This window comes from Pithys albifrons, chromosome 4 (assembly GCF_047495875.1).
Source record: "Pithys albifrons albifrons isolate INPA30051 chromosome 4, PitAlb_v1, whole genome shotgun sequence".
NCBI classification, from domain to species: domain Eukaryota; kingdom Metazoa; phylum Chordata; class Aves; order Passeriformes; family Thamnophilidae; genus Pithys; species Pithys albifrons.
The window spans coordinates 32,542,216-32,564,384 of NC_092461.1; the positions used below are offsets into that span (position 1 = coordinate 32,542,216).

At 36.7% G+C, this 22,169-nt stretch overlaps 1 protein-coding gene across 5 annotated transcripts in view; it reads left to right on the forward strand.

Annotated features, from left to right (window-relative positions):
* The window catches only part of FAM135B (family with sequence similarity 135 member B), a 289,327-nt gene extending 267,377 nt beyond the window's left edge, over window positions 1–21,950 (forward strand). For all 5 annotated transcript variants that reach the window (XM_071553796.1, XM_071553792.1, XM_071553793.1 and 2 more), the window contains 7 exons: window positions 1,521–1,687; window positions 2,890–2,981; window positions 5,066–5,163; window positions 5,470–5,621; window positions 6,355–6,465; window positions 9,035–9,148; window positions 10,475–21,950. In XM_071553796.1, the coding sequence (XP_071409897.1) occupies window positions 1,521–1,687; window positions 2,890–2,981; window positions 5,066–5,163; window positions 5,470–5,621; window positions 6,355–6,465; window positions 9,035–9,148; window positions 10,475–10,680 (940 nt within the window). In that variant the 3' untranslated portion in view covers window positions 10,681–21,950. The remainder of the gene's footprint in view (window positions 1–1,520; window positions 1,688–2,889; window positions 2,982–5,065; window positions 5,164–5,469; window positions 5,622–6,354; window positions 6,466–9,034; window positions 9,149–10,474) is intronic.
* The last annotated feature ends 219 nt before the right edge of the window (window positions 21,951–22,169 follow it).

Consider the following 22,169-nt stretch of genomic DNA (forward strand, 5'->3'; position numbering starts at 1 on the left):
AATTCTTATGAAAAGCAGTGGGATTTAGGTGTCTAAATAATCTTTAAGATCTGACCCTTCTTCATGAATTCAAGGCTACTAATACCTGATGCCAATCACAGACAGTGAGCTCACTGTGGCACTGCCATAGATTGTTGTTTTCTTCTCCTTCAATAATTGTACTCTTTAGCTTAACTATGAATTGGGAGCACAGATTTCATGATAGGTCTCAGCTTCAGCTTCTCAGACTGGAAAATGTGATCATCGGAGCCATGGAAATCTGGAGAAGAGGCATTATTTTTGTTTCTTGCTTCCTTGCCCAAAGGAAAAGTGCCACATCATAACCTTAATGTCCCATTTCACAGTGGCACACTAACACATGTACACTTCCATTATATTTTAGTTTCTCTGCTGTGCTAAGGGCAAACAGTAACATTGGAATTTCTCAGACCATTCAACTGCCCAAAATGTTGGTTGTCTGCACATGCATTCTTTTGCAAGTCAAGGCTTTATTTTTATTCTTTTGAAAACATCTAGAGGTTTGTTCTATACACAATGCTGTAAGTCCTACTCAATTTAAGCCCAAAATTTGTTTCTTCTTTGTGAAACAGAACATTTCAGCATGTATTCATGCACATGAATTGAAGGCCTCCAGGCCCATGGCCTTTAAAAAGCTAGGGTTTTTTCATTCTCATGTCCCTTTGGTTGGGTTGATGCTCATCAATGGACTCAATAATCTTAGAGGTCTTTTCCAACCTTAATGATTCTATAATTTTATCAAGTGCCCTTAGGCTGTCCCCAAGCTTTGAAGGTTATATCTCCTTGGTTCATCCAGTTTTCTACCTAATTATACACTTAAGTTGTGATTATTAATTCCTAAAAGCTCCAGATAAGTTTTTCTAAGTCAAAAAAACAGTGCAGAGTTTGGCAACTTAAGCCAGCAGAATGTTTCAGGATGAACTCAGATGCCAAATTTTAGACCTTTAGTAGGAAAGGGATTAGCTTGATTCTTCCAGCACTGAGCTGCTCTTTCTCTAAATGCTACTAGATATTTTGAAAAGAATCCAAACCCAAACCAAAAATATCTACCATATGAGATGCATCTTTTAAGTCTAGTCTAAGGGGGACAACACCTTCTACCTGACTATTAATCCATCTGATGGTAGCAAAATGATACATTTTGTATTTCAGGACCTATAAGGTCAGTGACATTGTTAAGATGCAAAACTGCTGGTTCTGTATCTTAGTCTCATTGTTATGACTTATCAGAAAACTATTTTTTGCTACTCTTTCATTCCTCTTGTTGGTGTGAGATGCTATTGCACTTTAGCTATTCCCTGTATATAGCCAAGTAACTCAGAAACAGACTTTCTTCTATGTATCTTGATTTCTCTGTGTCCTAATAGATTAAGAATAATATCCAGATGTTTATTTGAAAGTTTCAAAGATTACTTCTTGCAAATACAAGCCTTCTAATTTCTGGTTTGAAGGTTTGTTGTTGAACACCCAGTTCTATTATGATTAATTAATGTATTCTCCAGTTTTTATCAGGCCAAAGAAAAATTTAAAAAAGAAATGAAGATTGAAGGATTTCTGTACAGTGACTTATCTGTACTAGCTTCTGATATCCCATATTTTCCACCAGAGGAAGAGGAAGAAAATTTGGAAGATGGAATTCACCTGGTTGTCTGTGTCCATGGATTGGATGGTAAGGTCATGAGGAATTACTGTTTGAAAGTCGTTTTGGTGTAAGTTAAAAAGAAGGGCACATGTCCAGCAAGTGTGAAAGAATGGAGGGTCTAAGTATTCGTCTTAGTTAAGTATTTATTCCTTATTATGCTATTCTGTGCATTGTAGATCAAAGGATCTAGAGCAATATTAAATATTTGGGCTAAGAAATAGAGTGCTCCAACATTTTCTAGTTTTGTTTAAACAGGTTTCTATACCAAAGTGCATCAGTCCTCCTGTGTACAGAAGGAGTTCATTACTGTAACTTCTCTTGTCTTTCCACAGATACTTGGTCGCTTTGCAGTATGTCACCAGGAGGAAAATATTATTTGAACCCCCAAAACACTCTTATAGGATAAAGAGTGGCTTGCTTTAGAAAATGGGAGAATAAAAATTATTATTGATGGCAGAGGAAGCAGGTCTTGGAATATTTTTACACATAGGCCTTCTGAGCTGAAAACAGTTATGTTAAACATAAACCTCCTCTGATCAAATTCTTGGTATTAATGGGAAAGACATCGATTTTTACCTTGAAACTACAGAGGAAGAGGGTTAGAGAGTCTGAAATCTGAAAGAAAATGGAAAACAAATGCTTACTGGCTTGAGCAAGGACTGGTTGCCATCCAATATCTCAGTGGCAGGAATATCCTTCTCATGAAGTGGCAGTACCTCCTTTTCCAACAAAGTATTTCATAAGAATCTGGAACTTCCTAGTATGCAATGGGGCACCTCTCCAAATATTAGGAGCTTGACAGTGTTTCAGCACCATCTAATTGTGAACACACAGCGGTGGGCTACTCTTCATCTGAAGGTACAGCCCTATAGTCCAGCACATGTGCCAAGGTTTCCCTGGCGGCCTCAGCATCTGTGAAGGTGGAAGGACAGACCTCAGCTTGTTGGCTTTTTGTCTTACCTCTGCAGTTCAGAAAATAGAGAACAGTTACTCTGGGCCTGATCTTTGCCCTTTTTTCCCCACAGCAGCAGGTGATGTCCAGCCCACCTGGGGCAGGTTATGGGTATTCGTGCTCTCCTGCTGTATCATTGTATGATCTTATGGTGTGGTAACCATCTTAGCAGCATTTAGCAAGAGCTCCCTGGTATCAAGGTTATTGTGTTAAATTGACTCTATACTGGTTACTTTTCCGTTGAATTGCATCTCATAAAAATGCCATTTATTCCCAGGTAACAGTGCAGACCTGCGGCTGGTAAAGACTTTCATAGAACTGGGACTTCCTGGTGGAAAACTGGACTTCCTGATGTCTGAAAGAAATCAGGTAGTACAGAACTAATTTCTATCTTTCTTTAGATTGCTGAAACAAAACCTTTAGCAAAAACCTTTTTTTTTTTCAGCTGAATGAAGCAAAAGCACTAGTGAATTCAGGGAATTTTATGTAGCATTTAGTGCAAAGGCCTGGGCCTATACCTGTCTAATTTGACAGGGTATTCAAACCTATTGGAAAATATTCCTGGCATTAAAGCCAAAGGTAACGGCATTAACAGTTATAGGGCTACATCTTAGAGGAAGAAATTGGGTTTATCCTATCAGTTTGCAAACTTGGCAGCCTGGTTCCTCTGCAACACAGCACCAACAAAATGCAGCAAGTTTAGTGATGCTAAATTCTCTGAGGGATGTAGAATATCCAGCAGGTGTTGTCAGCTTCCTTTGCTGCATCAGCCATTGTTTCTCCTGTTTGAATGTTTGTGAGATTTATTTCGTTGAATGATAAAGAAATGTCACCCAGAAAAATTGATTACTGGTCTAGACAGAGAAGCAGAAATGAATCCTGGGCTTTGCTTAGCAAGGAACCCATATTTATGACACAAAGGTCTAACTTTATGCACAAGATAAGGATTTCCAGTGCCCAGTTAGAAACATTATTCTGATTTATGAGCCACTGAGAAACTTGAGTCAAAACTTTCCCACCTTCTTTGTTTAACAGCTTTTGTATTTTGAAATGTCTGGTTGGTGTATCACCTTCCAACACACATCCCCATCAGCAGCAGATCTGCACAGCTGAAAATAAATGGGACCACTTCATACTCACATCAAAGGCTCTTCTCAGAGAAAATAATGTTTTCAGGGAATGAAACATCTTACATCTGAATTTAACATTATCCAGAGTCCACAATGTGACCTATTAGAAGTCTTATAGTCTGGGAACATGGGGAAATTTTCATGGCACTGGAAATAGAACCTGGGTGGTTTGATTACTATTTTGATGCTGTAAAACGTCCTGTCACTGTTTTTTCCCTTCTCTGAGAACCACGCTGAAAATGACCCAAAAACCAGTCATGTAGCTGTTTTCCCTTATAGAGAAAAATACAAATCACTTCTTTTAGGTATTCATTTATGATGCATTTGATAAGTTGAATCAGACTAAGTAAAGGATAATAAAGGATAGAGATATAACCAGGTGAAATATGACGCTTGATGCCTTTGTTTATGATTAACATTCAGGCTGATGTTCTTCAACTCTTAAACAGCCTGAAAGGTTTGGGATAATGAGTCTAGGAGGAAATCATTAATTATCAATGCAGACAAAACAAACAGGCAGAAGGTTAGTGGACTGTTTGTAGTTTATGAGAACATTTATTTTAAGTCTCTGTTGCAAAGTGAATGTGCTCATGTTTTCCTTTTCAAGAGCTGCAATTAGCAAGATGAGTTGTGTCACAAAAGCATTAATTACTGATATGTTTGCTCTGAATAGCTGTTCCAACATTTGATGATTGTTACTGTGGCATGTCATTAGTTACGAATTTGATTTATAGTCCTGTTGGATTGCCAAATGACACAGTTCTGAGTAAGATCTGCCTGTAATTGTATAGATTAGACAATATATTATTTGTTTTATTGTCTCACAACTGGCAGTACTGTTGCAGGCAACAAACTGTTCACCTCTCTACACTCATTCTGTTTCTGATGACTGTTGAATAACAAACACACAGCATTTGATTAAGATGGCTATGATGACATCCTGAGCACAACTCTCATGTCAGCAGCATATAATGCTGTAAACTATTTTATCACTCTAATCTGTTGAATCCCAAATGCCATAAGCTTTTCTTCCATGTGCAGAATCTGATATCTAGAGCAGCTGAGCATTAGCAGTCATCACCAGTGTCAAAGTCAGGCTGCTTTAGCATCATACTTATGATTCTGGAAGCACTCAAAAATCTCTCTCAAAGAACTTCAATTTTTAGAAAATTGAAAAAATCCCCCTTTTCCCCCCTTGAGCATTTATAAAGAAAATTTACACTGGTTATTTCACTTCTGCTTGCACTTTACTTTGAAAAAACAAATCTATCCACAATTAATGCAATATATTTTAATTTACCAACTCATTTCCTTTTTCACCAGACTGATACTTTTGCTGATTTTGATACAATGACTGATCGACTATTGGATGAAATTATTCAGCATATTCAGTTGTACAACCTCTCCATATCCCGAATAAGGTAAGTTTTATGATAGTTAATAGTCTGTAACTCTTTCAATTACATGAGCAATATCCAGTGAAATTAGCTTTTCTTAAAGTGTTCTGTGTCAAAAGCCATTGAATCAGTGAGACTAATTTTTACATTGATATAGATGAAAGAGTATCTCATAGGCTGAATAAACCATGAAATGATAACGAAAGGCCTAACTAACTAATAACTAACTGATAGAGTACCTCCCCAGGAGCAATTTTTGCCACCCTTATGTTTAATTTAAAGAAAATACAATTGGTTGTCATGTTAATGTAATTTTTTTTTCCTCAACAGTTTTATTGGACATTCCCTTGGTAACGTCATCATTCGATCTGTACTAACTCGTCCCAGGTTTCGCTATTACCTCAACAAATTACACACCTTCCTGTCCCTCTCTGGGCCTCACCTAGGAACCCTTTACAACAACAGCACTTTGGTTAGTACAGGTAAGAGCTGATAGGAAAGCTGCCTGTGGTCCATGGTAGAGTGCACAAGAGGGCAGCACAGGGAGGCAGCAATAAATCGTAGCACAACTTGTACATTGAAGTTGTGGAAAATGTTTGCTGAAGGCTTCAAACACACAGAAAAAATTGCAATGAGAAGGGCTTTCTGTTTCTACTACAATGTCCATCACCGTGCTCCCTGGATGCTGCCAATAAGAGAGGCATCTCCACAGCTGAAAAAGACACTTTATTACGGGAATGGATAGTCCCACATTTCAGTCTTCCTGAGTGTTTCTGCTACCATGATGTGGATAGCCATAGAATCAGATAATAGTTTGGGTTGGAAGAAACCTTAAAGATCAAATAATTCCCACCTCCTTGCCATGAGCAGGAACTTCTTCAAGATCAGTTTCCTCGGAGCCATGTCCAATCTGACCTGGAATGTTTCAAGGGTTGACATCTGCCACCTCTCTGGGCAAACTGTTCCAGTGTCTCACCACCCTCATAGTAAAGGATTTATTTCTTCTATCTAGTCTAAATCTACACTCTTTTAGTTTAAAATTGAAACTTCTCTCCCATGAGGTCCCTTAGACTTTTCTCCCTGTTGATTAGGAGTGCAGGAGTAAACAAGACTTTTGCTGAATTACAGTGCTATCCTCGCTCTAGGCACATATCTTTAATTCCCTTGCTTGACAACTGGCAAACAGGATAAAATATGCAGCAATTTTCATTTCAGGTCTGTGGCTCATGCAGAAGTTGAAAAAGTCAGGGTCACTTTTGCAACTGACCTTCAGGGACAATGCAGACCTGCGCAAGTGTTTCCTGTATCAGCTCAGCCAAAAAACGGGTGAGTAGGGCTTGATGTTCCTGTGTAAGTACCAAGGGCTATTCCAAGGGATTGTGCTGGATTAGCATTTTCTCCGGGAACTAAAGGAAATCTCCATTTTGTTAATGATTGTTCTTTAAACACTCTTGGTTTCAGGAAGGGCTGCTCTGTCTAATATCTAATATTGAATATCTAATATCTATCTAATATTGAATAGCTAATATCTAATATCTATTTTATCTGTGCAATTTTTAGGTGCCATTTATCAGAGAATATATTTGTCAAACTGTTAACATCAAAAAGAACCTTCTGCTGCAGCAAACATGCACCTAAGTTAATATTCTGCAGCCAAGAAACATCACTCTTGACAGGCCACCATTCCTTAATTTATGCTACTAGATGAAATCCATTTTTCCTTTTTTATTATTTTTTGTAAGTTTAACATCTCTTGTCTCTAGAAAATATGACTCTGTGAGATGAAGAGCAAATTTTATTCATGTCTATTGTGACACTTTCATACTAAAGAGAGATGTATGCCCTCACACTGGAAAAACAGTGTCTGAATAGAGAATATTTTTACTCCTTCTTTGGTCTGCCCTGAATAAATGATAGAAATCAAGCTTTTCTTAAGAAAAGAAAGCAAGCATGAGCCTTCTGTTCAAGCAAATGCTTTAAGAGTTATTTTTAATATTGCGTGTGAGCAAACTGGTGCCAAGTATGTAGTCACAAGGTCTCTACTTGATGTTTACTTTTTTTCTCATACTTTCGTACACTGCTATTAGGAAACAAAGACTATGTTAATATAAATATAACATCTTAATTCTTCATACGACCAACATAGATCTGTTTCTTAATTTTATGAATGTACTACATAACATCATCAGTGACAGAAAGCTGATGTATATTGGGATTATTTGAATTTTCACTTTCATTACCTGACTCTTATTTCCACAGAGTACAGTAGATGTCTGCTTTAGTGCTGTCAAATTCAAATAAAATTTGGTTTACACAGGAAGATCATATTGTAACGTCCCAAGAAAAAGAATTCCCAGTCATATGCTGTGAGTCAAAGCAGGGGTAGACTGGAGATATAACATGCTATAAATGAGGGTGTTGTCCCTGAAACTCAGAAGGCAGAAATTTGAATGTTAAGCTAGTTGTCTGTAAAATCAGAATCATACATGTACATGCTTAGCCAAAATATACGAAGAAACAGATAGGTCCATATGTGAACATATGAGCTGGCACACTGGGTCAATATAGAGATACCCCTACCCTATAGCCCAGCTCTCAAATGTAGTTGGGAGAACCTATAGGGGGAGAAATTCCAGAAGCAATGTTATGCTTACATTCCCAGATGACTCTTTAAACCTCCAGCAATCTCTGACCTTCTTATTAATGTAAAAGTCCCTGCTACACTTAAATCTCTTTAAAAAAAATGTTCCTCGTCCTTGTCTTAAAAATAAACAAACAAACAAACCGAAATCACAAACTAAACCCCAAAAAACACACAACAAAATATTCTTCCCTACTGAACCTCCTCACGTAAGATTTTAGATATGGTACCACATACTGTTTCTTCTATTTACTTCAGATTGAAGTTGCAAACTGAGTTGGTTTTATTGCACAAGAAGAAAATGATAAACAGCTTCAGCCAGGTTTTGAAAAGGCAGCCAGCAGGGCTTTGTTGTGGTGGTGGTCAGCTTTTCTGTGAAAATCTAGAAATTGTATTTGTGGAATCATAGAAACATAGAAAGATTTGGTTTGGGAGGGACCTTAAAGATCAACCTGTTCTGACCTCTGTACCATGAGCAGATACCCTCCACTAAGTCAGGTAGTCCCATCCAGCCTGGCCTTGGTTCTGGGCCTCTTTCCCATAAAGGGGGAGTGAAGGATGAGGGACAAACCCACAATTATTCTGTGCTCAGGATACTCTCTGGACCAGTAGACTAGATCACTGCTGCCCATTTTCTTACTTTTCTGGTAAATAGGGGGGATAGAGGGTTCAATACACCACAGACAGGGCAAACAGTGGGAGCCTGTTTCCACAGCTCATCAGTGGCCTCATTACCTCCAGGGAAGAGGGAGGATTCCAGGTTTCCAGTTGATGTACCAGCAGTTTGCATTTATCAAGGTTGATAAATCCTGCTGAGTGCAGGAATTGGACAGATCCCAAGGCTCCTTCAACACTGATGCAACAGTATGACATCATAGCAGTGAAGCTGATTCATTTTCTGCTCCCTCTGTTTTGTTTGAGAATTGTACTAATTCATTGTGTTATTTTTTTCCTTGATTAGAGATATAAATATTTGCAAGATTAAAGTTTTAATAATTTTTTAAGAGATAGTTCTTTTTTTAATTGACATACAATTAACCTGTGTGGGTGACAAGTAACAAATAGTTCACAGGAGCAGCAGCAATGTTTAAGCTGTTTAAATCTTTCTAAGCCTGTGTTGCATGTTTTAATAATTATCATCTATTTTGCCCGGTAGGTTTTCAAAAACCTTTGAACATGAGGTAGTCATGCTGACACTGTATGTATTTTTCATTGCTGTGCTTCATGGTGATCAACGTATTGTATTTGCTACAGGTCTTCAGTACTTTAAAAATGTTGTGTTAGTGGCCTCACCCCAAGACAGATATGTACCCTTTCATTCTGCAAGAATAGAAATGTGCAAAAATGCTCTTAAGGACAGACACACAGGTATGTTTAAAATCTTTTCTATATTCACAAGGCTATTGAGGAATTGCTGTTTTGTGCAACTGAGGTTATTGTATTATAAGGGTTTTCATCACTATGATGAAAACTGAAATGTTTATTTGATAAGGAAGAAAGTGTTCACTTCCCACAGGAAATTATTGAAATCAATAAAAGAAGCTTTTCAAGAAGCTCTTTGCCTGATGAAAAAACATTCAGTGAGGTCATAATCAAAGGTTTCTTACTGCTTCTTCCCCATCCCTCTAATTTTTTTTCCCTTTAAAGTAGTGGTAATAGAACTAGCTCTTGACAATGTTTTTCTGTAGTCTATGGATTTACTCATATTGTTTCACCTTTGTTACACATAATGAAATCTCTCTCAGCACATTAAAAACCAGGGCATTTTCCTTTTCAATAGTGTTTGAATGATTACCAGATAATTTAAGGAACAGATCTAAAATCATATTGGTCTGTAGTAAAATCTGTAAAGCACATTCAGGCTTACACCACCAGAGACCCTCCTGTTAGCTCAGTCCATGTGTTGTCCCAGGCATTGCCTTTGTTATTAGCAGTCTTCTTCATTTATAAAATGTTTCCTTGCTTCAGTTTGTTACCACTCCCAGCAATAAGGTTCAGTGCAATTTCATCCCCATTTCACATGTGTGATTACCTAGATATGAAGGTACTCTTTGGAGGCCAAAAGAACAGCCAAGCCCAATAATGAGCAGGATTACCTTTGCACACCTTACTGGAATGCCAGCTCTTACTATCATACCCCAGATATGAACTAAAGGTCATTCTTTAACTCTTACATTAGTTGTTTCTCAGTGAGATGCTTGACCTAAGAGGAGCCAGATCTACATTCAATGTAGATCATTTACCAGTGCATGTTTACTGAGCCATAGTTTTTGCCCTATAAACTCCTCAAATATCTACAAGATGTGCTTTTTGCATTAGATTCCCCAGAAAACTCAATGGGTCTCTGTGTCCTGTCAGAACCTTTCACATTTGAATCCAGAGACAGTGTGAGTCCAACCCCACTCCCCTGAAAAGAACAAGATCATTTTCTTCAACGATAGAGGAAATGTGACTGATTGGCCTGATTGCCCAGAAATTTCCCAGTCCTCATGCTAGCAGCTTTAGAAGGTCTTTCCACGTGGCCAGTGCCTCCATTAGATTAACACCCTGACACCTGGCAAATCATAGAACTGGACTCCTATCTCCTGCATTTTGGCTTCCATTTTCCTTCTTGTGACTGTAATGATACTGAAAGGAAAGAGAGGATCTGGGATCTTTGGCAAGTAGGTGTGTGACATCTAAACTGCTTTTCAGGTCCTGTTTACGCAGAGATGATTAACAACCTGCTGCAGCCTCTGATTGGGGCGAAGGACTGCACTTTGATCAGACACAACGTGTTCCATGCCCTGCCAAACACGGCCAACACGTTGATAGGCCGGGCTGCCCACATCGCTGTGCTGGACTCTGAACTTTTCCTGGAGAAGTTTTTCCTCGTGGCAGGACTCAGCTACTTCAAATAGTGCCTGAAGTGCTGGGTAACAGAGGCCAACCTTTCCATTGAGCAGAGGAGAATCCCTTAGCCAAAGGAGTGCAATGTTAGAAATGAGATCAGGTGGGACTTTCAAATTCTCCATTTCCATTTCTCTTTCAGAGAATAAAGTGCTATGGCTTTAAGGCATTCAAGCTTCCAAGTAATGGTGCTTTTGGAAGAAATAAATATTCCTCTACAGTTTGTATGTTCTTTGTCCACATAAAGACATGAGCCACTTCTGAAGTACAGAATCAGAATAAGAAGACTAATTCTCCAAATGTGATTGGACCAATATAATTCCTGTTTCTCCTGAATATTAAACCAGGAACTTGTCTGTCCTTGATTTAATGCTTATTTGTGTATTAATGAAGCTATACATTTGTAGCACTTTTGGGGTAGTTAACACAAGGGGAAACAAGTGTATGTGAACTCAGGTTAAAATTTCCTTTGTGATGAACAGAGAAGTCCAAAAACCATTTATGAAAGTTTCAGTATTTATGTTTGTGGGAAGAAAATATTTGGATGGTTCCACTACTGGTAATAACTTCTAACATACAAATTCTACATTCAAATAATGTAAAGGAGTGAAATATTTTACATAGTATGAAGAAATAAAAAAAGAAACCCAAAATTTAAGTTGGGAAGAATTTTATTCAAGTAAGAAGCTGCCAAATTAAAAAAGTCTATTGGATTACTTGTAAAATATCTGTGGTGTCTGTTAACATTTTTTCTGTTTACATTTATAGAGAATCATATTTGTGCTTGTCATAACCTTAGAGGTACAATTTTTACTTTTACATTTGTATTCAAGTACCTTTACATCAACAATTTTATTTATTTTTTAAAATGTATCACTCTGATATGAAATTAAAAATCTAGCCAGTTATACCCTTAAAAAATCCAAACACTTAAAAAAAAGGCTGGAGATGAAGAATGGTAAGGATTGTGGAAAGCTTAAAAAATATGAAAATGTTCTTTTAAGATCTTCTGCCATACCCTATGAATGCTTTGGTAATGCCCATTTGCAGTGCTATATAGTCCTAATCATTATACGGTTACAGATGGTTGGAACATTTAAAAATTTATTTATGCAAAAATATCCAAGTTGGTTTTAAGTGTTTGAAAAAGAAAATTATCACTTTTCAATTTTTTGTCAAATTATCATTAATATTTTTATCAAGAAGTTATCAGATTTAAAGTGACAAATTTCAATATCTTTCTGTGCATTTTCATAACATTTTGGTAAATTTTCAATGTCACAGCAGTTTTTTCAAAAAAAGAGAAACTGAATACATCTTCATAATTATTTGTGCTTGAAAATCAGGCATTTTTTAATGTAAATATGATTTGTTTAAAAATAGAAATGAACAGGTCTCTCTACCTTGTAACAGACTGTAAAAAAATTTTAAAAGTTCCTTTTAAAAAGTTGTCAAGATATTGGAGATTTCTGAAATAAGAGAATGAAAAATTAAAACAAAAGACCTCATAGCCACAGGGATACATTAGTACTTGCAAAAAGTAAAATGACTTTTTTCTCAAAAGAAAAAAGTGAAAAACTTACACACTTTAAGAAAAAAGTTGTTAGCAGACTGGCAAACACTGATAGACAACAAGGCTTGTTTAATAATATAGGCATTTTTTTAAAATAGGAAGGAGAAAGAAGGAATATACCAAAAAGTGAGGTTAAGATCACTTGAAAATAAGAAGATATATTATATATAAAGATTTTGTGCCCTCAAAGGGGCTGAAATTATATAGAAACAGTTCCATGGTGTCATTCAATGTTAACAAGGTTTTTAAACATTAAATGTTACATTACCTCAGTATTTGAATTAAATAGGTAAATACTATTTCTCTCTCTCTCTCTCTCTCTCTCTCTTTCTCTTTTTTTTTCTTCCTTTTAATAAATTGACAGTTAAAAGTTAAAATTCAGTTCTACCCAGTTAACAAATAAATTGTTTTAGGAATCAAGAACTTCTGGTTTTCACTTCTTGTTTGGAAATTCTTTCTCACTTTTCAGCCTGAGCTGTCTAGTACCACCTACACTGACATAGCACAGCTTACTTTTTCCTCAGTAAATTGTCCAGAGAATTTGACACATAAGGGGACATGAAGGTTGAGCTGTTATACAGTGCAGGTTTTTTTGAGCCAGGGTATGGACATTTATGTGAAAACAAAACAAAACAAAACAAAAAACCAGAAAGAAAAGCAATCTGAAACTATTAGTAAGCTTTAGTGTGCTCTATGAGGATCTAGTCTGCTTGTAGAAAATGTTCAGGAGTCTTGCAACAGAACATTTTGAAAAGCACTCAGAAGAAAGTTGGTTTACATGTATATACATGCCTGATGTATGTGTGTGCATATGTATACAGTCTGTATGAAAAAGTGTGCTCATGTCAAAGTCTCACACACCAGCTTTTGCAATCCTGGGTGTAATGAGTCTGACAGCATACCAGTGTAGCTGTTCTTCTGCTCAGATTGGTGGTTCTTGCCTTGTCTTTTGCATTGGACAGCATTCCCAGCCTTCTGCTTGCATGGTTGTGAGAGAAGGGACACATGAAAAGGTCTCTGTTTTGCTGCAGAACTTGGTGGGCCTTTCTAAATGCTCACTTTGACATTCTGTACTCCTACCAGTGCTCTGACTAATGGAAAAATATACCTAAAGGTTTCAGTGCTTCTATACATAGAGAATTCTTTGATGGCTCAGGCTGATTTCAGAATTGGAGTTGGATTTTACATGGAGCTGGATTAGGTCCATAAAACTTATGCCTTGTGGGGTATTGCAGAGATCTTATATGGAGCCTCAGAAAAATCTGGGAGATGTCATTCCTGACAAATGATAAGACACAGACTTTACCTTCCTTCTGCTGGCAGAACATAGTGGGATATATTGCCAGTAACGGTCTAGTTGACTTTTCATTTCAAGGTTCTCAGAATAAACTTTCTCTCTTTTTCTTTCTTTTCTTTCATTGTTTTTAATGGGGTCTTGACTTAAAAATTACTCTCAATATTGTAATTCCACTTAATTGTGTAGACTATATTGCAAAGATCTGCATTTTCATTACAATGTGAATAATAGCTAAGTTATTGGACTTCATCAAACTACAGCAATAAGCATGGACTTATTTTTTGATTTTTATTTACATAAAAAGAATATACATTAAGAATTATCTTCATAAAAAATAGCAAAGTAAACACATAGCATCTTTGTCTCAACCTTTGCATTTTTAATATATTGCCCCTTCACATAAAGCCTTTTAAAAACATTTTAGTACATTTGCAGTACTGCTGCAAGAATTTCCCTGCAAACTTAACAAGCTCCCCTTGGCTTCATGTATCTGTGGTGGCAGGGCTTAAATGCTTACTTGAAGCTCTCACATTTATAGAGGATAAGACAGTTTTTAAAAACCTTGGACAGAGGAAGGACAAACAGTTTTTTGTACCTTGTCAGTGTTCATGATTGTGAAGTTAAACTTCCTTCAGTTCCACAGAATTCTTTAGTTAAATAAAAAACAAAACCAGCATTCCACGGTTGTTTCTTTAGCACGTAGGAAGCTTCAAACCAGCATGGAGGATGTCCTGGCTCCACCAGGTAAAGTGCATCTGCCTGTTGAGGTTTTCCAATGGTGGGGATGCTATGGGCTATAGCCCAGATGAGTACTTTAGAAGGAAAGGTGATAGCCCACATTACAAAAGAGAAGCAGACACTAAGACGGAAGCAGATCTCAGGGCTTTGAAGACAGAGGAAATTATAGGGAGAAGGAAGGAAGACAAATAGTTCCTGAAACAATGTGTAGCATTTTAAAGGACTGACATTAACTGTTTTCAAAAATTTGAAGCACTTGAAAACAGTGCGGTTATAACAATTCAATGTATGGTCATGTTTTTATTAATAGCTAGATTAATCTCTTCCAATATTTTCAGGCTCCTAGAGCCCAGTGTGCTCAAAATTTGAAAGAACTTGTTACCTTCTGAAATTGAATATTTTGGGGTTTTTTCCTTAGATATGGTTGGAAAGAAATTGCCGTATGGATTAAGTGTGAGTAGATGAGTGGCAGAATAGTGAGTTCTTCCTTTCTGCAGCTGGGCTGAGGATTGCTAAGGAGGTGGTTTTCAATCTCCTGGAAATTAAAAGCCCATCTCATGGATCCTCTGGAGATGTTTCTACTTGGAGAATTGTAAAATTTGTCTTGTCTAATTTCATCATCTAATTTGTGCTTAAAAAATAGTTGCGAAATGAATTTGTTCTATGAAAACAAAAGTCTTAAATTCTCTATGTAGTCAGCGAAGAGAGGCAGCTACTACTGAAGGTCTGCAGGAGTGATCCTTTTTTCTGTTTTGGTGACCTTCAGGGTTACTTACTTCTATTCTCTCACCATGGAACTTATAAGACTCACTTTTTAGATATCTAAGACACAGACAAAACTTGGAGGCCCAGTATTTGAGTACTGATGAAATCCTTAATTATTGGCTCTTCAGCTTTTCATATTTGAGTGCAAATTTTTACTATACACCTTGAACAAAAGCAAACACTGAAGATATAAAAAAGGCTCATTTAAAATTTGCAGGAAATGTGTCTTTTCCCAGCCTCCAATGGATGCTCATTTTCACTTTAATGAAATTCATAATTTGTTTTCAAAATCAGGTCTGTCCACGGACAATAGAGGAAGCTGAAATTTCTTAGCTTTAAAGGATTTTTTTCTAAAGACTTGAAACCTTAAGCCCAGAGCTTTGGAATTGCCTACAGGAGTACTGAGCAGTATTTCACTTCAAAGCATTTCATAAATATCCACTGACCAATCCTCTTCACTGTTCGCTTGCCAGAGAAGAGCCACACTTGAGAGAGACTTGAGAAAGACAGTGTGAAAACTGGGAATTCAAGCCAAAGTTCATTATTTGTAGGTTTCTCTGGTGCTTTTTGCTAACTAAAAAAAATGTTATTTTCTTTTATCTCTCTGCATTTGAAATAGATAAGTGGTGATGAAGGAGAAAGGTGGGAACATCTAATAACAAGGTTAGACTCTTGCAAAGGTTTATGCAAATATCCCATGAAATTTAATATATAATGAATAGTCATGGGGCATTTCTGCAGCAGTCTTAGCATGCCAATATATGTTAACCCAGCTGAATGATTATTTTCTTCATAGCCTTAAATTTCCATTTATAAATTATCATCAGAACAGCATAACATATTTCACTCCAGCTGGTTATTTAGATGTTAAAGGCCATGTCCATGGAGAATTCTCATGAGGCATTTTTCTTTATTTCAATACATATGCTCAGCAATTTTGATATTGAATGCTGTTACATAATTGACAGTCTCTGCCTCATTTTGCCCCCTCCCCCAAATTTTCAATGTTTATTTAATCACTGAATTATTTTCAGGTTATAAACCAGTATAAATATAGGTCTATTGAAGTCAGACTTCAGCTTCTTTAATGCAATTGCTTTATAACTGTAGTACTAGATTCTTGGGGCAAATAATCTCTGAATTAAAAAAGTAGGCCATTAATGTTTGGAGTCATAAATTACACAGTCTGAGACTTTTTCAGCTGCAGTTCACTCCTCTTCGGTTTGTTTTTGCCTTTTGGGTCAAACACAGCCATAACAAGGCTGGGCCTCCTGTTCATGGTTAGCTTAATTTGCTGTCCTTTGAGATGCCTAAATTGCCCCAAAATACTATTCTGCTTTGTCCTACATTCCCACATTTGTGTGGACACCTTTCTATGCCCTGAGTGCATTCCCTTCAGAGACTGTGAAGTCACAGTAAATGTGCATTCACAAATATATCTGGCACTGCCATTCCATTTATGCAGGAATGGGACATTTTGGTCACACATTCATTCCAGGGAAATTTTCTCAGCCCTTTATAAGGACTGTTGTGCATCTGTCCAGACATGTTACAGATGACAGAATATTTTGTTTCCAAAGGAACAGTTAGATATATCCCAGTCTAATTCCTGTTCAAAGCAGGATTATCATGAACATCATGGTAAGATCAGCCCTGTCTTTGTCTTGCTGAGTCTTGAAAATATCTAGTGATGGATATACTACAGCTACTCTGGATTACCTTTTTGACCGCTGTACATCAATCCTAAGGTGGAAAAAAATTAAAAAAAAATTCCAACTTGAATTTTCTTAGCTGCACCTTCTTTCTGTTACCTTTTCTTGTTCCACCTTTTTATTCAGACAGCTCTTTGGCACTTGGCATCCTTTTTGCCAGACTAGACAACCCCAACAGCTTGTCCTCAGAGGCTGGCTTAGACCCCTCATTGTCTTGGTAATCCTTTGTTGGGCCCTGTCCAGTTTCTCAGTCTTGAATTGAGTTTAGGACACTCCAGGCACTGGCAAACTTCCTTGGATGGTAGATCTGCTGAAAACAGATGTCTTTTTCTATGTTCAGGAGGGCTTCAGTGGCTGCTGGCACTCATCCTCTTCCTAACTAGGATGCTGGAGCTGTTTTCCTGTTGTCACAATTGCAATCTTTGAGCTTGCAGCCACCCATGAGTTAATCTTTACTTTGGGCACAGACAGGGAGGAAGACTGATGTGACCAGAGTAGCTGATACTTCTTCTCTATTTTAGTAAGACTCTATAATACCAGTCTTACTAAAATACCACCACCCTGAAAGAAATCCATGCACTGAATAGAAATACTTATGAAACAGTTTAACGTGTGTTAAACTGTTAGTCTGCTTTAAATGCAGATGAGTCAGGACTTCCCCTCATAGGATAAAAGCATAAAGAATAAATGTGGATAAACTCTTCTTAGGCAAAAGGTCAGACTAAGTTCTGTTACAACCCTGAAACTTGATTTCTCTGCTTTTGAAAATTCAAATCTCTACTTTCACCCAAAGTCCTGCAAGATCCTAATATCTGAGTAGCAAACTAATCATATCAGTCTGAAATGGATTTGCGCACATGCGTATGTGTGCCAGAAGTCCCTTGGCTGTATGTTAAATGCGTGGAGCTTCACACCTTCAAGTACCTCCTGCCTATGAAAATATGAAGCTGTGGCACAGATCTATTGATCTGCTCTTACAGCAATCCAGCATGCCTTCCAGTTTTGGCAAGTTATCAGCTACGAACAAAGAAACCTTCTCCACATAAAAGTCCGGTCTCCAGTATTTTTTTTCTTTTTTTCTGTTTTTTTTTTTTTTAAGTGGGAGGTTTGAGAACTGGGATAGGCTCACTTACTCTATGCATCCCATAAATGGAGTTACACTCATAAGAAAAAAGGTTTTGTAGCTGAAAACTCCAATATTTCAAGCAACTAAATTAAGAAGTTTATCAGTCCTTCCTAAAACCATAAGTGCTAGCAGAAATCTACCTATTCCACTCCAGGATATGTTTTTTCTACTTTTATATGGATAAGACCATGTGCATCATTCCCAAATCTGGCAAGATGTCAAGGCACTGATATCATTCAATATCAATTGAAAGATATCAAGTCTGATATCAGTCCGATACCAATTTCTGATACAGTATCATATATGCAGCTACATGTGAAGGAAGTGATGAAGAGACTGTGGGAAAGTTTTTGATCTAAGATGGGTAATTACTTTCAGCAAAAATTATAATGTCAAGTTCTTGCATGTCATTCATAAAATATGATGTATACCCAACATACATGTTTATACAATGTCTTTTCCCAGGTGAGAAATGTGTTATTCCTGTATGTGGTGACTGTATGTTTCCAGATGCAGTGTATATATACCATACCACACTTAGAAGGAAGCTGGTGCTGATCATTAAGTCTAACAAGTTTCTGTTGCTTCTGGGGGGAATTTGTGTTGCTTATCCTCCAGAGCTCCTTTGAAGGAGCCATTTGTCGCCTTCATCCACCTCATTGGAGGGGAGTGATTGTTTTGTACAGTGATTTGTCAACCTCTTGGCACACTATTAGCTGACTAAACTTATCTGAACAGTCCTGGATTTGATGTGTGTTATCTACCACCTCCATGGTTTCCATGGTCAATGCAACATGCCAAACTGAGCTGCCCTATCTCCTGAGAAGGAAGCTTATCACCATCTTTTAATTTTCCTTCACATCAATCCTCTTCAACTAAGCATTCATTTTTTAAGCTGATAGACCAATCATTTCTCAGCTTTGTCACTCTTCTTGCTAATTTTAGTCTTGTATATAATTGACTATGCATCCAGTTTGGGAAATTAGTTATTTCTTTTTTTCTGCAGTTAAATCTTCTTATGATATATGAGGGAGATCAGTCTAGACAAGCCATGGTATTCGAGACTGTCTAGAAAAAAAAATCACTTGTACTCTGTGGTGTATTCTACATTTATTTTCTACTGTGTTTGTTTTGCCAAGAAAAAGTTGCACTGATGTTTTGTCCCATGCCTTTTTGGGTCTCCAGGTGTCAGTCTAGATATAGGCCTGATAGACTGAGAAGGCAAAGATAAATACTACTTTTTTCTGGGATGTGACTGGAATCTACCCCACCAAAGTGGCAATGATGAAGAGAAACAAAAAGAACTCTCAAGCCCTACCCAATTCACAAAAATAAAACACTCCAGAATATTATTGGATGTTTAGGAAAAGTATCAGGTTAAAACCAAAACACAAATTCAGAAATAATTTGAAATTTTAGTAGATGTTTTTCTATTTTAATTTGTATCTAATAATAAGAATACTTAATGTGGAACAGTTTAACCTAGAACTATTTTCTTGTACTTAAACGATGAATCCATTTATTAATGAGGGGATTTTTTTAGCCAGTCTTAAACTCAGACCTCAGTCATATTTATAACTCCCTTAATGCATATTCAAGTCCTTTTTAAAAAAAAATAAAAATCCAATCTTAAATCTCTATTTTTCAGTCATGCTTAGACAAATAGCCACATCATCTGAGACATCAGAGAATCAAATTTTCTCTATTTACAGAATTGCCTTCAGTGAACACTGCAAGCCTCAACTGGGAAGACCTGAGTGCTGGGTGATCTTCTTTCTTGTTTAGAAGGAGTTTACATTGATGAGTCTAATTTAGTAGATGAATTCTATCTTCTTTCTTATCCCTTTATTCCATGCTGTAAATTCATAATCAGGTTCTTAAAATTAAACATTCTAGTTTGTGTTATAAACAAAACACATCTGTGAGGTAGGCGTTGGTTGATGTCATGTCTTTCCTTGAGTGCAATGTACAAACAGTTACTTCATTTTTGACACTGAAACCATTACCATGGTTTAAGAGTCTTGAAAACCTTAATGAAACTCTCCCCAAAATTTATTAAAGTTGTAACCCTAAAAATCAAAACCCTTTAACCTTAAGTTAAAGTCAAGTTAAAGTTAGCAATGTTATCAGAAGTAACCACAGTTTTATAGTACCTATTCAAATGGAATACCTTACACTGGTGGAATAATTCTCAGCTCAATGGTTAACACCTAAAATTGGACGTTCACTGTTCCTCAACTGACATGTGGAATAGAATTCCGTGAACAGGAGCACAGTTTTGTGAAGATCCTTATTTCTGTATTTCAGAGTTATCTTTTACTTATTTTATTAAATATTAAGAAAATATCTCCTGGAAATAAACCCTACTGTTTCCTGTAGGTAATTAGCTCTGAAAGTGATTTTCTTTAAGGACAATGTTACAGTTTTTTGTTAACAAAGGCAAGGCTAGAAATTTTTTAAAAGAAATTATATGGTTTGAGTGGGTTTTTTTTAGTTTGTTGGGGTTTTTTTTGTTTTGGTGTTTGGGTGTTGTTGTTGTTTTGTTAGGGGGTTTTTGGGTTTTTTGGTTGTTGTTTTTTTGTTGATGTGGGTGGAGTTTTTGGTTGGTTTTGGTTTTGGTTTTTTATTTTTATTTCAGATAAGCAACTGCCAGTTACTAATGGGCTAAGTTTCAAATTAGTAATTTCAACATTAAGCTTTTTTTTTGTCACATAAAAAAACTATCCCAAATCAAGAGCTTGGCCCTTGAACTTCATAATCATTTGTACTCTTGCATAGCGGATGTAAAATGCTAGCATTGGATAAACGCCCATGTTTGTGCACACAGGCTGCAGAGCAAAGCATCAGACATATATCCTTCTCCAAGTACTTCCTTTGGGGCTGATTGTTCAGGACACTCAATATGCATGATATAACTGGTGCATGTAACAGTAAGTACAACTTTCTTCAAATCTGAATTTAAAGACACTGACTTGATACTCAGGCTGAACTTAGCAGATGAGTAGTCTAAGGTATTTTTAATTGCAACCATTTCTGTGGTTCAGTATGAGTGCAGCTGATTCTGTCATGTGACATTCGAGGCTGGACTTTTAAATGAGACATTATTACATTTGATTGAGGCAGTTATGTTTCTTGAAAATTATATTTCAAATCAGACAGAAGAGGCAATAATTAGAGGCTGAGAGCGTCAAAAATCTGTACTATTTATTTATTTATTTTTAAGACATCAAGATTTACAACATATGCTCTGTCTGCCTCTCTCTGATTTACTTCCTTTTCCCTAATGAACATTTGTGAACTACCACACACTTCAATTTTCTTTAACTGTGTCTGTCAAGATTTAAGTGAATCTTATGTTGAAAACCCAAAACTAATCTCACAAAGTGGAAACAAATGAAGTTGAGTCAATTCCATGATATTTTAGGGAAAATGCAGATGCAAATCTATTTTCTTGAAATGTAGGTTCTGACTCAACAGCATTCACATGATCTTTACTAAAAGTCTGATCCTGAGAAATGCTGGTCAAAGGCACTTGATATAATGGGCCAGATCCCCAAGTGGATTAACCTGATGAAGAGCTTTATACAGCCCAAGGATCTTATGGAATGGCAGCCAGCAGCATCCATGGCATCTCAAAGTCAAACCACCAGAAGATAGCAAATCTCCTGGGTTCTTTTTAAGGCAAATTTTCCAGTTCATCAAATGTGTTTTAAAAGTAATGTCTTTTTAAACAAATGCAGACCTCTCCAAAGGATCAAGTCAATGGATTAATGTGGACAAAGCCTTATAGGTTAAGGGAAAGGGCTTTTCATTTTTAAATCTACTACTTTTAATCATGACCATATAAAAAAGATGAAGAAATCTGACATGGTCCCTTGTATAAACAAGATCATGAATGTAAAGCTTATAAAGCCACTGTGAAATTTTAATGGTTATTTATTATGGTTATGATGAAACCTGTATATTAAGATGATGATAATAATAATAGTAATAATAATAATGAATAGACATCAGTGCCAATATGATTCTACTATTTTTCTACATATGCTTTATTGTGGCATTTTGTGTAGCTTGTGTTATGTATAAAGAAATGTCAATAAAACCTTTGCTTCCTTTTGTCTGTACTCTCTGTGGTTCTTGATTGTTAACAAGTTCCTCAACTCCTTTTGTTCATGTAGTGTGTGGCAAACATGATGACAGTGATAAAGAGAAGTAGAATAAAAGATGCTCATGTACAAGCAAATAGATGAGCCATTTGAAGGGCTGTGATCAATGTCTCATCCCTGGAA